The sequence below is a fragment of the Exophiala bonariae genome, assembly GCF_035927105.1.
Source record: "Exophiala bonariae strain CCFEE 5792 chromosome Unknown scaffold_28, whole genome shotgun sequence".
Classification (NCBI taxonomy): domain Eukaryota; kingdom Fungi; phylum Ascomycota; class Eurotiomycetes; order Chaetothyriales; family Herpotrichiellaceae; genus Exophiala; species Exophiala bonariae.
In genome coordinates this window covers 509,211-522,447 of record NW_027042503.1, presented here as the reverse complement: position 1 = coordinate 522,447, position 13,237 = coordinate 509,211, and the positions used below count along the sequence as shown (strand labels likewise).

The window sequence follows — 13,237 nt, the reverse complement described above, 5'->3', positions numbered from 1 at the left end:
GGTCTTCTACGCCAGAGCGTCCTTCTCCATTAAAAATGCCAGCTCAGATGGCTTCCGAAGATGAAGCCAGCCAGGTACCTGGAACCAGCCCTTGGAGACTGACTGTACGTACCGCAACGGTGGACGATATTACCCGGCCATCGCTTTCATTGCATACCGACGCTTCATACTTGAGTCCTGTCGTGCGTTCGAGGTCAATATCATCTCTACGAAGCCCAGCACCCTCAGTTGAAATGGAAGAACTAATGGATGATATCTTTCCCCACGAGGTGACTGTACGGGTGACGACAAGATGGTCGGCAGGAGTACCTCAGACTCCAAATGTGTTCAGCAATTTTCCATGGATAGAGAAGGGCCGTTACGAAGACCTATTGCCAGCACAACCCACCAGGAGAAGACGAGACACCAGTCCGGATTCAAGGTATTTGAAGATTTATCATCGATATGGCTCCATTAGAATTACTTCATCGCCAGAACTTGATGAGGATGAGGAAGCGCCACACCATCATCTGCTCGACGATGCTGAGAGCTCAACATTATTTGATAAAGCTATTCAGCTCATTTGTGGCTTTATACACCATCACCCACACCGAAAATTCGCGCTGGAAATCCACTGGGAATGTGATTGGGTTTGCGACCCAAAACCCATCCGAGCTCTGGGTGGTAGCGAGCCATCCAATTCCAAATTCAGAAAGTCGTTACTCAATAAGTGCCAGAAAAATTTTCAGGACCAAGAATACATATCCCGCCGAGATCAGTCTGCCTTTCAGGAATATGAAGTGGTTAAAGATCTGGTCTATCATGACCACTCACTTTCTCATCTAGGCGACGATGGAAAGGAAGATTTGGTCGACAAGATAATAATCGAACCTTCAGCATTGAAGTTACTGCTGAACTGTGTTCTTTCTGGTTTCCCCTTGGAAGTACTCCATCATATCATTTTTGTTCACGGAGCTCACGATCAAACACAACAACAACCCGACATAAGGAACTGTGATCACGAAGACTGTTCGACATATGTTCCCGTGATATGGGCCAAGCGCACCATGTTCCATGTGAGAAATATCGAACGGGACTTTGGGCACCACTTGCTTCCCAACTCAGAGGTCGTACCATTGCAGTACACGGGAAAGGACAATAGGGCTGAAAAACTTGGCGATGGTGCATCGGGCAACGTATACAAGGTCCGCATCGACTCTGCACACCATTATCTTTCCGGGGTAGGTCAATTCAGCTTAATCCCCATCTTAAATGCTACCGCTAACTCATCATGGCAGGACCCACTGTGTTCTTTTGCTCTCAAAAAGTTCTCTGCTGGTCGTCAAAAGGAGTTTGATCAGGAGAGGAGTATGCTTAAAGTCCTTGCGGACAACCCACAACCTTGTATTGTGCCCCACATTACAAGCTGGTCACAGAAGGATGATCATTTTATATTGTACCCTAAGGCAAGATACAATCTGAGGCAATTCATGCAAAATGTTGAGCCGGTTAAATTCACGAGACATGAAACCTTATGGTTTCTCAAGCAGCTAGAAGGCTTGGCGCTTGCTATCGCCCATGTTCACGACATGAAAATTCCTACAAATACCCAACCCGAGCCATCGGAAGGTACCTTCTGGGGCTGCCATTTCGACATTAAGCCTGAAAACATCCTCGTCTTCGAGAAAGTCCATGGTCAGCATCCCAGGTTCAGAATTGCAGACTTTGGGGTGGGTGTCTTTCATCCTGCGGGCAAAAAAGGGGCGCACTCTGAACTAACGTCAGAAGCGCATGGCACGGTGACTTATTTTGCACCAGACAAGGAAATCACTAACAAAGTTTCGCGGCCCTTTGATATGTGGGCTTTGGGTTGTGTATATTTGGAATTGATGGCTTGGTTGTTCGGCTTCTTCCAAGGAATCGAAGGCTTCTCGACAGCACGATTCAATTGCACAGGGGCCGATGTATCGAACAGGAACGACAGATTCTGGTATATGAAACAAGGGACACCCAGATTACTACCCACCGTGGAGAACGTCATGAGAGAACTAAAGATCGTGTGCTGCCCGCGGATGCCCGCGTTCTTGGGGGTCCTTGAAGCTGTTGACCACCTTCTGGAGATCAACGACAAAACAAGATGGAAGGCAGAAACTCTGAAAGAACACATGGCTCGGATCATAAAAGAAGCAGATGCCCTCCTTGAAATCGATCGCAAGTTCTATCATTCTCAATACGAGGCCAACTCAAAAGCCAAAGCCAAAGCCGACTACCTCGCAGGTGACTTTCTGAGGTCAACCCCTCGAATACCAGGTGTTGCCAATGGACTAGGAACTGGAATCGAGAATCCGTCATTTAGCTTGGAACAGTCGCGATCTCGACAACCACGACAAGTCTCGCAGGCTGACAGAGCTGCTAATGCTGTTGTCCAAACAGGATCGAAGCTTGATGCAACGCTTACCACCAACAGAGGTCGAAGCACTTCAGGTACCAGTCTGTCACCCATTCCTCGTTCGCGCCCCGACTCACCTAGAGATCCTCTCGCGGAGGATCTGGACGCTATGGTCAATGCTCGACCACCGCGTCCAGCCGTCCCACGAAAACCCTCACGCCTGTTTAATCACGGCGGCCACCGAGCCTTGTACAGTCCTCCCTAACATTGAATGGTCCAAATGGGACAGATAGCAAACGAGATGGAGACACAGTGATACTTTGGTCCAAGATAGCCAGCCCCCCCCCCCCCCAGATGTCAGAACAGCATCGTCACTATATTGGTGAGATGTAGGATCAAGGCTCAATCGCCCACAATCTGATGACATCCCAAATCCCACTAGGACGAGTGACTCACCAAATATGGTTCGAAGTCATCATCAGTCGAGAACGGCTTGCATTTTCAGCAAACGCTGTATCATGATGTCGAATGAGCTTTTGACCCTGCCATACAAGGTCAGCATTGAGCCCAGGGTGTGAGGAAATGTCCCATGGAATCAAATCAACCAAGGGAAATGCTATCTTGCGGCTACACATTAGTCTGGCAATTGACGGACACTGTCTCATTGTGCGGGCACTCTAGGCGAACAAGGCATGACTTCACAGGATGATGAGCGAGAGCAGCCCATGCTTTTCTGCTCTCATTTGTCAATAAGAGAATTGTGCTGTTCTGGACCTGCTTTCTGAGGTGGCTGAAAGCCACTACTCTTTGTTACAAAACCTTCACGAGACGGGTTCAGACAAGCGGATGATATAAGATTATCGAAAGTAGAGGCCCAGTCCCAAGCTAAGTGGGTATGAACTCATATATCCTGTGTTTGAATTCACACTAATCAGGTACAAAGGTGTAGTTTTCATTCATGTTCTACCGAGTCACTATCGGGCAACAATCCAGGATCGGCGCCAGTCAGAAATACTTTCAATCCAAATTGGTGGAGAAGTTTCGACAGCAAGGAAAGGGAACCGAATGGCTATACTAACGGGAAGACGAATAGTTCCATCATTTCCAAATATCGCCTCCTCTCTGAAGCCCAGCCTATCGCGCGGTGTACATGCCGATGCCAGAGTGATCACCGACCTCAAGAACGCCCGCCCGCTGCCTGTTTGTGTCTATGCTTATCAGGGAGGGCAAGGCTGACGACTTGATCCCGAATACAGAATCCCATTATGATCTCCCACCGCAGAAACTGCTTCAAACTAGGCGACGACAATACGATTATGGGTTGTAATGCTCTGAATCCTCAATTCTAGCAAAACATCGCATCCCACTGCTAGCCCTAGTCGGCGGCAGCCTACATGCATAAGCCCGAGAAGACATCTTGATCAATGCAAATTTGACCATCCTCCCGTACACCGCGGATTGGCACGTCCTTACACTCTCCCAGCTCAACTCCCCTCTCCAACCAATGCAAAGATACAACGCGACGGAAAGGCTTACCCAGTGCGGGAGATTCCCCCGACCGACGGGAAATGCCTCTCCACACTTCGCATCGACGATGAACCCGCCGTGGCCGTACGTGAAGGACTGCAAACAAGACGCTTCAGTGATGCTGTCCCATTGTATTCCGGAGCTGGGGTTTCGATATTTGCAGTTTCCGTAGCTGGCGGCGACGAGGCTGGAGGTGCAGATGGAAATGGGTTCGTTGGTGGATCGTCAGTCAGTCAAGCGAGCGAGTAAGTGAGTGAGTGGAGGAAAAGGGATTTGTGGATGCCAGGCATGGAAACAACTGAGTCGATTTCTCTGGAAGAGATGAAAAGAGACTTCAGTTGTGTCGCTGTGTATTTATGTTATACTCTATCTTGCCTTTCTATATCATAGGTCATCACGTTCCTCTCAAGCGGCTAACCTGAATGATTCTGCATTATTGTTGCAAACACGGTCTTCTCCCGCCGCTCGACTCTACCCTCTCCTCCATCCAGGAACTCAAGCACCAACAACCTCCCTGAAGCCTCTCTCGCCAGCACGGAAGCCATGCTCCCACTCCCAGCCAAAAGGGCAAGTATTCGAGTCCGCGACCCAAGCCTCACGCATGCGCTTGAGGACCCACAGATCGATGGCGCCGATGGTGTCTGCTCCGATGACTTTGTTCTCGTCGCCTGCTGGCGGGCCCCATTGTGACCCGGGCTGTGATGAGGGCACAACGGCGTATAGTCTCGCTGCGAAGAAGTCTCGGGCGTCGTTCCAGCCCTGCGAGTAGCCATCATTGTACCTCCAGTGCTCGAACGGTTTGCCCGGGTTCGTACTGTCCCACCAGTGGGAGTGGCCTGTGAAGTTGGCTTGTTGGTTTTCGCCGCGTTTGCTGTCCGCCAGAGCTAATTTCTCCTTCACCTCGCGGATCGTGAATGTCATGCTCTTGGGTGAGATGATCTGTCCGCTATCAGTACCGGCTTTAAAGCCCCATTCCCATCCTGGCATCCATTCCATCTTGAATGTCCAGAAAGCAGAGCCGCTGGCTTTTCTCTGCCAAGTCTTGCTCTGCTCGTTTCCGAATTGTTTCATGAGATTATCTTTCTGGTCTGCTGGTGCTCTGGACCAAGTTTGAGGTGCTAGTGCTTGAGAGTATTCGCCGATGTAAACGGCAATACCGGCACGGTGGTTGAAAACATCGCCCATAAGGCTGGAGTCGAGTTCCGGGAGCTCATTCTTGACTTGCTCGATGATCTCATATGGATTTCTGGAAGTGTCTTTTTCATCGAAAGTCCAATACTTGTGACAGTCAACCACGACGGGTGTCTTGGGTGGTCCCTCGACAGTGTTATAAGCTCTTGTGAACCCAGCTGCACGGCTCAGCTCCCATCCATCGCTGATGTACAGAGGGATGCTGGGATCCATAGCAGAAACCCGTTGGATGACATCGTTGTACCATTCATACATCCCAGGAGGATTGATAATTGACTCATTGCAGATTTGAATGCCCACCACACCTGCCAATTGTGGGTCACGAATGGACTCGTCTGCAATGAATTGGATACATCTGGTGGCGAGATTCAGGTTGAACGAGTTTCCCCAGAGCTCAGCCTTGCCGCTGCTGGTTCCAGAATGAGTTTCGTGGTTAGCTCCACCAGGGACGCCATGCAAGTCGATAAGTACACCGATTCCCCGAGCGTAACAACGGGAAACGATAGATTTGACAGCAGGCCAAGCATTGACATAGACTTGCGAAGGCTTCCCGGCGAAAGCAGTGTTATCACAAAACCCTGGGCCAAGTGTGAAATAACCTATAGGCAGGCGAATATTGTTGGAGTGTGCAGTATCAACAAGCCAATTCAGATCGTCGTCCGTGAGAGCATTAGCCCAATGAGCTTCCCACTTCCCTCTCGTCTCGTCAAGGCCACGCTTCTTGAGCGAACTACGGTATAGAGGAAGCTTAGAGTCAGTAGGTTGCGAAGGGATGCTTTGGATGAAAGATCATTTAGGAGACCCACGTGGTAATAGCATCCAGCTCACTGCTAGACTTGACGCCTTCATCGTACATACTTCCAAAGAGCCATTGTTCGAGGATGAAGATCGAGCCCAGATTAGTGCCATGTTGATAGCGATACCTTATGATGTCTTTGGGTGACGGCCGCGTCGGCTGTGAGGCGGACATGGCAGCTTGTGGAGGGGGTGGTAGTGGTTGAGGCGCTGCTCGCTGAGCTAACAGGTAGAAATTGTCAGATCAGAAAAATATGAGGGTCAGGTTATCATAACGCCCAGCCCAGCTTCGAAGAAGGGGGGTAACAATGTGCTTGAGAATAGATCACAAGTGTGTGTAGGGTAGATATAAATGCATCGCGATGTTCGAGCCATATCCTGTCTGTCTCAAACATCCACCCTTGGTATTTGTAACAGGCAAGGCTGAGCAGGAGGCAAGCGCCGACGGCCCATCCCATCCGGCCCGCTGTCACATCCATGGAACTTCCCCCATCACCAGGAATATGATGTCAATCAGGGCCATTCAATTCTCACCACAGGGAGGAATCAACTCGACAAATGAAACGAAAGAACGTAGAACATACTCACAGAGTCATCTTTGCCCTCGACGAGATCCTGCACCTCCTGAAACGCCTTTTTGAAAGCCTTCCTCATGATTGCTCGCAGAGATGTTGTGATTAGTTTAAGCTTTCCAGAGTCACGGAGAACCTCTTCCGAAGCCTGGGTCGTTCGAGCTTGATTCAGCTTCTTCTTGGAGGAAGGGTGGTTGAAGTATCCGTCACGTCATGTGCTCGGGAGAAGAAAGAACTATCTTACCGGAGGACTGCTGATTTCTACAGCGATGTTGATGCCAAGCGACGGTGACGTGGTTTTTGTGGGTACATACATAATGTCCATGTCTTGGTGTTGCTTGGTCTTTCGTTTTGGTAAAATGGTCAGTAGCGTGATCGAATGCAATCACTGGCAGAAGAGAAGGAAAGCATCTCAAGGTCATGAATAATTCGTGTTGCGATGATCTTCATGTCTCTAGATGAAGTATCCTAAGGCACGTAGTTCGTAATGAGGATCTAACAAGACGCGAATTGAAGGCAATTCAAGTCCATCATGCACATACGTGAGTTCTGGGTCATCCTGTCATTGCGTTCGTTCATCTATTCTTTCATTTCCATGTCCATGTCCATTTGCTACCTCATCTCGACCTCGGTTTCCATGAGGGCGCTCGTGCAAGCGCTGGCTGTCAGTACTCGACGAAAGACCGTCTCCAAGGTCCAAAGCATAGACTAACTCAAACAGAGCTCCCAGTACACAATGCTCATTTCAACAACAGATCCATTTGTTCTCTTCGGCGATCATGGGCCTTCTTAGCCTGGGGCACATGGTCCTTAACATCACCGATGCCAAGAGGATCCAGATCGTCCGCAAGGGAAATGACTTCTGCATCTCTTTCAGGTTCTGCGAGTAGTGACGAATCAGCAGTCTTGTTTATGGCTGCTTCAGGATTTTGCAACAATTGAGCCACAGCAGCTTCTTCATTGTCTGTAGTGGGTATGAGGGTGGGAGGTTGGTTGTCGGTGGTGGTTTCTTTCTCTGAGCTTGGTTCTGGAACGCTCTTTTTCAACTCTGATTCGGACTTAGAGACAGGTACAACCTCGATCTCTTTCTTCGACCCGAACTCTTCTGGTCTTGGAGATACAGCACGGCCAGCAGATCCGACGGGAGTTCTAGTCCTCGATAGCGGCTCTGGGAACTGAGAGGAAGCCGTCAGTCCAATACTAGCCTCGCTGGTCTCAACACCAACCAGAACAGGCGTTCGTGCTCTCGAGATAGGTACAGAAGCAGAGCCAGATTGTGTGCCTACTGATGTCCACAGGTCTGTTTCCCCATCACTGCCACCGTTGGGTTGAGTTTTGATTGGCTTGCCATTCATCTCATCATCCGTGCGTCCGAACAATTCATTCCACCATCTGGTCTCTTCAGATCGTGGAAATATGAGTCTTTCTTTGCCACGGATGTTGTCGTCGACAGCGGGGTCGTACCTGGGATTTAGAAACTCTTTCTTTCGAGCCAAGAAGTAATCCCAAACACTTCTCGTACGCTCTCTCAGACGTGCTTCCTTCCGATCCTTCTCATTGTCGAGGAGAAATGTGCCATATTGACAAGAGTATAAATGATAAAGTAGGCGACGCAAGAATCGCTCAGAGAATTCAAATCGTGTAGGATGTTGATACATGAGTTGATAGGTGGCATCGAGGAACTGATGGAAAACTGGTGATGTCTCTTTGACTTTTGTTACCACTTTCTCCTTCTCCTTCTTGGCTGTTCCGGACACAATACGCCGAGCAGGTTGAGACTCGGAATCATAGTTGGCAGCGGTATCGGCTTCCGAATCGACATTAATTGATTCCCTCGAATCATTGTTTCGACTGTTGGAGAAGAACCCTTTCGCACTGAGGAAGGCATTCTCGAAGGTCTTTTGGGCTCCGGCAATGGCATTATTACCTGGTTCCTTACCTTCTGCGTCTTCAGTTCCACGACTTATCCTTTCATTTTCGATTTGAAACCATTTCTCTGAACTGAGAAAACCCGAGCGATGCTTGAACATGTGACCGAAACTCAGCCAGTCCTTCTCCACCAGAATCATGAATCCTTCCATGGTGCGGAAGTACGGATCCAGACATATCTGGCTCAGTGAAGACAATTGACTGGTCCGATCCCAGCCATCACTGCAATGTATCGAGACATGACTGTGTTGTAGACCGACCTGGCGTGCTATCAAGCTCACACCGTCCAGAACGTTGGCAATATGTTTCAGCCAATTGCTCTTTTGTAGGAGATCACGATTTGGGCCCAATGGGGTAAGATCAGAGTCTTTGAGAGCGTCAATGACTTTCTGCAGACTATCTCGCATGACGTGAATGTTGTCGATACCGAGATAAGCTTTGGTCGCGAACTTGTAGTTATTCATGTCCTCAGATCCAGCTCCAATGGTCTGCATAGCCAGTGCGTTCAGGGTAGGCCTAGCATCGACAATCATGTTTCTTTGTTGAGCACCATAAACTACCGACTTTTTTTCCTCTGATTCAAGGGTGCCAGCTTCTTCTTCATCGCCTCGCAGCCGAGAGATGACAGCATCTTCGAGTGCTTCGGTGTCAGTTTGCTGCAGGTCACCATCTAGACGTGTCGAGCAATTCGTGTCTTTATCTTTACTTGAATTCAGATCCTCACGTTCCGGGGGTGGGGAACTGTAGGCCGAGAGAGGACGTTCCGCTCTGGTCGTATCGAAGATTGCGGCGAGGAGCTTTTCGTCTTGAATGCTTCTGTTACCTCGGACTCCGACAAGGGGTTGAGAACATCTGGTAATGGAGCAGTCATTGACAGGGTGGATGTATGTCAATGCTGGAATTCTTGCTCTAGATCGGTAGCGGCCGGCATAGTTGAGAGTGTTATCCGAAATAGATGCAGGGACGACGAGGACTGAGGGGTATGTGGGTGAGAACTGGCTGAGATTAGTCCTGAAAGAGACACCATGGTGCATTGTTCAAAATACCGTGTAGTCTTGATTCAACTTAGAAATCCTCCACTGCTGCTTCTTGGTCTCATCACCCACGCCCATCCGCCGAAACTCTTTGATAGGATCATACAACGACCAGCCATTGGGTGAGACCTCTCTCTCAGGGCCCTGAGGCTGGTATGTAAAGGCATACAACTTTTCGATACCGCTCAACTTGCAAGTCCAAGCCCGGATGCTGTCGTAGACATCCCTCGCTTTCCGGTCATCGTTGAGGTAGAAACAGGCAAACGTGAAATCACGACAACGTAAGCGGATCGAACTGGGTTGTCTGGAGGCGGCGGGACTGGTACGAAGAGTACAGGTGTGGATGATAGGATACGTGATCCAGAGCTCTCGAGGTCGTACAGGTTTGCCATTGGGTGCGGTGGTGTTAGAGTCGGTGGAGGGTGCTGGGGTGTGGACGAAGATTAGGTGGTGAGGAGTGAGATGGATTGTGCCGCCGACTTGCTCGCCGCGTCGAGACAATGTGACATCTTCGACCTAGATGAGAAGTGTGTTAGATTCCCGAGTGATTGAAGACGCGACAGGAACGAACCTTAGCGATACGAGTTCGTTCCATGGCCATGATGGGCGGGACTCTTGAGCCTGCGCGACGACAATGCGTGGTTGCTCGGCGGGGAAGATTGGGACGCAACTACAGCATGGCTGCAGGGTTATGAGGACAAGAAATGGAACGGTAAATCACCACGAATGCTCAGTCTTGTAGACATGAGCCAGTGCTGTCAATGAGAAAATTGTTCAAAGAATAAGTGAAAGTCGATATGATAATATACTAGACTGGTTGGTTGTAGAGGTGATACGTCAGAATCCGAGGCCGAGCAGATGCGGGCCGTAAAATCGACCAGCCTTGTCCATCACGTGGAGCCAGCCTCGTCGTGACTTTCACTTCATCATCACTAGCACTCTATATATCTTCCAGAAAACAACCAAAGGGATCCAAGGCACAGTATTATATGTTCAATTGTTTTCATTTTTCGGCTTGTTTGCTCTTATCATGTCTTTTCTCATCTACTACATCAGAGAACCAAAGTCTGTCCATCTATGGAAGACACTTGCTCCAATTGCTGGTTCTTGTTCTGTCCATATCAGGTTTTCTTCAATTGTTCTGCTGTCTCTTCTCAGCCAATTTGTGACATGTACCTTCCAGTAGTCCTGCTGTTTCATCTCCAATGCATAAATGTAATCAATCAATCAATCATGCCGAGTTTTTGGTGCCGAGCAGGTCTGTCTGTCACTGCTCCATTATCCGCATCTCTTCGTGACTAATAGTACAAACAAAGCTGTCTATCTCCCAATGGGAAAGACTCGCCTTCAGTATTCATCACAACTGCAACACTGCAAACCCCAAATACGTGTGGTTTTCCAGTCTGCTTTCCCAGACGCCGCGCTATGATCAAACAATAAAATGAAATGTAGTCAAAAGAAACAAACCCACAGCAATGCATGCCTGCTGGTCACTTTAGACATTATCTTCAAGACTGTGTCTCGGTTTTCCTGAGCCATACCACGTCACAAAAAGTCATCAATGTGTCGCAAGATCTCTGCCGTTTCTCCATGCTGATGTGGACTTCGTGGATCGAATGGTGCAAGGATCCGTTCTCCCGAAGGATTCATGTGTGCAGGGGGGAGGATCACCTGATGTCGAGGCATGACGAAACTCTTTGAAGGCTTCAATGTTTTGGTTCGAGTAGGAACTGTCGACACATCGCCTGCCACGGTAATACCAAAAGGTGATGCCATAAATTCACTGGCTCGTGGTGACAAGAGAGATGGTGTGTCAGGCACATCTTGCATGGCCAGATCCATCCTCGGGGAGTCAATCCTCAAACCTAATTTAGGGGTTTTAGCTGCCGGTTGTGCCATTTGATATGACATCTTCTCCTCAAATTGCTCCCTGAATGGCAGAGGGCGTGGCGACGCTGGCTGAAGGGCTGGCTTCATACTCTCGTCCGCTGCCGGTTGATGAGGTGGACTAGGTGTTCCAATGCTGTGCAAAATCTGACTGAGCTTCACGGGAGTCGCCACTGGTGCTTCCTTCGGAAATAATGGAACGGGTGGTAGAGCCTTGTTCAACTTCAACGCTGGAGTTGGCTTCACAGTTGCAGGGGTCAAGATCCTGCTCTGTGCCACGGGAGTCTTTGAATTCTCCTGTGTAGCATATTCGTTTGCCTGGGGTGTTTGCCAACTAGATGTTTTTGCCACGGGGGTGTCGGCGTTCGAGAACGGGTTGGCTGCTCGCGTTTCCCACCAAGCAGGGTTTGGATTGTAACTGAGGTCACCATAAACCCCTTTGACTACCTTTGAGCGGAAGTCGGTAAGTTGGTAAATCAGACTCATATTCGGTCCCACCCATTGGCTGCGCTTTTTCACAGTCATGTACATGGAGTGGAAATCGGATTGGTAACCCTTGTACAGACCGTATGCGATGACAAGTGATGCTGAACGACTGACGCCGAGCTGACAGTGAATGAGCACCTTCTTACCGGCCTGGATCCTTTCATCAATCAATCGACATAAACAATACAAATCATCCAGAATTTCCGAGTTATGGTCCCACGGTACATGCAAATATTCCGGACTCTTTGGCTGATAAAATGATGAAGGTCGGGGAGTGGTCGGGGTCTGCATTTCACTAGGCCGTGGCCACTCCCAGGCAGACTTGAATGACATTTCAGAGATGGCCGTCTGAGGTTCTGTGATTTCGGGTTTCGATGGAGGTGTCGGAAACGGGCACTTGATTTCCTTGGCCACGTTGATCACCGTGTCAAACTGACTTGCTTCATCGGCCGTGGGTTCTAAGAATAGATAGACTCCTTCATCGTAGATCAATACGGGACCATTGGGATATCCTTTCTCTTGTGTTTCCTGAGATTTCAGTCCATTCATTTCGTCCTCCTCTCGTAGATCGGGTAGGCTGATGTTAAGTGGCTGACTAGAAGAACTAGAATCCGAGTTGGGACCTGATGTAGAACCCGAGTGAATGCTTCCACTTGAAGGGAGATGTAAGAACAAACCCTGAGGAGCTTTGGTAGGAGAACCAAGCGATGCCAGGGCAGGAGATGATGCCATATGGTGTAATGAGGGTCTTGAGCTGGGAGTGGGTGGAACATCCAAACCAACACGAGGGAAGGATAGTTGTTGGAAGCCAGGAGTTCTTATGGTTAGATTGTTAGGTTTCCGCCTTCCAGTTCGAGGGGTGTCTTTCATGGGCGAAGTAGGCGCCGAAAAGGCATGTGAACCCTCGAAGCCATGTGCAGTAGCTGGGCGTTGTAGGAGGATGGGACTGACATTCAATGACAGATTCTTGACGTTCTTAGTGGCATCAAGTGGAGGGGGAAGCCGTGGTGGGGGCATCGAAGGAACCTCGGAGCGAACAAAGGTCTGGTGGTGGTAGTCTTTTGGGGGGTTGTGTGTATGTTGGGGCATGATGGATTTGAATGGAGATGTTGGCAAGTTGGAAGTTGCAGACTCTGGGGAAGAGGAGGGGGAAGCGTCCATGATCAAGGGCGAATCAAAGGTGGAGTTTGTTGTGGTGGGAGAGGACTCGGTAGAAGCCGAAGTCATGGAAGTGACACTGTCACGGTGGTGTAAAGATTGAGCGGATTGATCGAGAGGTTGTGAGATTGGCTTTGCGTCTGTGACGAGAATTTGGGTTTCACTGTTGATTGTATCGAGGGTGGGCAGCTCTTCCATGTCCTTTGGGAGAGAGTTGTTTCCGTCCCCAACCACTGACATGAATGATGGGAAAGGTGTTGACATTATCGAGCCGAAGTCGACGGGCATGG

The 13,237-nt window shown here is 49.4% G+C and overlaps 4 protein-coding genes across 4 annotated transcripts; 1 reads left to right on the top strand and 3 right to left on the bottom strand.

Moving 5' to 3' along the window:
• Nucleotides 1–35: 35 nt before the first annotated feature.
• Nucleotides 36–2,633, top strand: LTR84_007308 (uncharacterized protein; the record flags this gene model as incomplete). The annotated part of the gene is made up of 2 exons (XM_064850861.1): nt 36–1,220; nt 1,278–2,633. 2 exons carry the CDS (start codon nt 36–38, stop codon nt 2,631–2,633), a joined length of 2,541 nt encoding a protein of 846 aa, XP_064702527.1.
• A 1,757-nt stretch (nt 2,634–4,390) lies between these two features.
• On the bottom strand, nt 4,391–6,535 carry LTR84_007307 (uncharacterized protein; the record flags this gene model as incomplete). The annotated part of the gene is made up of 3 exons (XM_064850860.1): nt 4,391–5,816; nt 5,893–6,103; nt 6,466–6,535. 3 exons carry the CDS (start codon nt 6,533–6,535, stop codon nt 4,391–4,393), a joined length of 1,707 nt encoding a protein of 568 aa, XP_064702526.1.
• A 658-nt stretch (nt 6,536–7,193) lies between these two features.
• Nucleotides 7,194–10,017, bottom strand: LTR84_007306 (uncharacterized protein; the record flags this gene model as incomplete). Its single annotated transcript, XM_064850859.1, has 3 exons — nt 7,194–9,377; nt 9,429–9,932; nt 9,988–10,017. The coding sequence occupies 3 exons, from the start codon at nt 10,015–10,017 to the stop codon at nt 7,194–7,196; spliced, it is 2,718 nt and encodes a 905-aa protein (XP_064702525.1).
• A 944-nt stretch (nt 10,018–10,961) lies between these two features.
• LTR84_007305 (uncharacterized protein) lies at nt 10,962–13,235 on the bottom strand (the record flags this gene model as incomplete). Its single annotated transcript, XM_064850858.1, has 1 exon — nt 10,962–13,235. One exon carries the CDS (start codon nt 13,233–13,235, stop codon nt 10,962–10,964), a length of 2,274 nt encoding a protein of 757 aa, XP_064702524.1.
• Between the last annotated feature and the right edge of the window lie 2 nt (nt 13,236–13,237).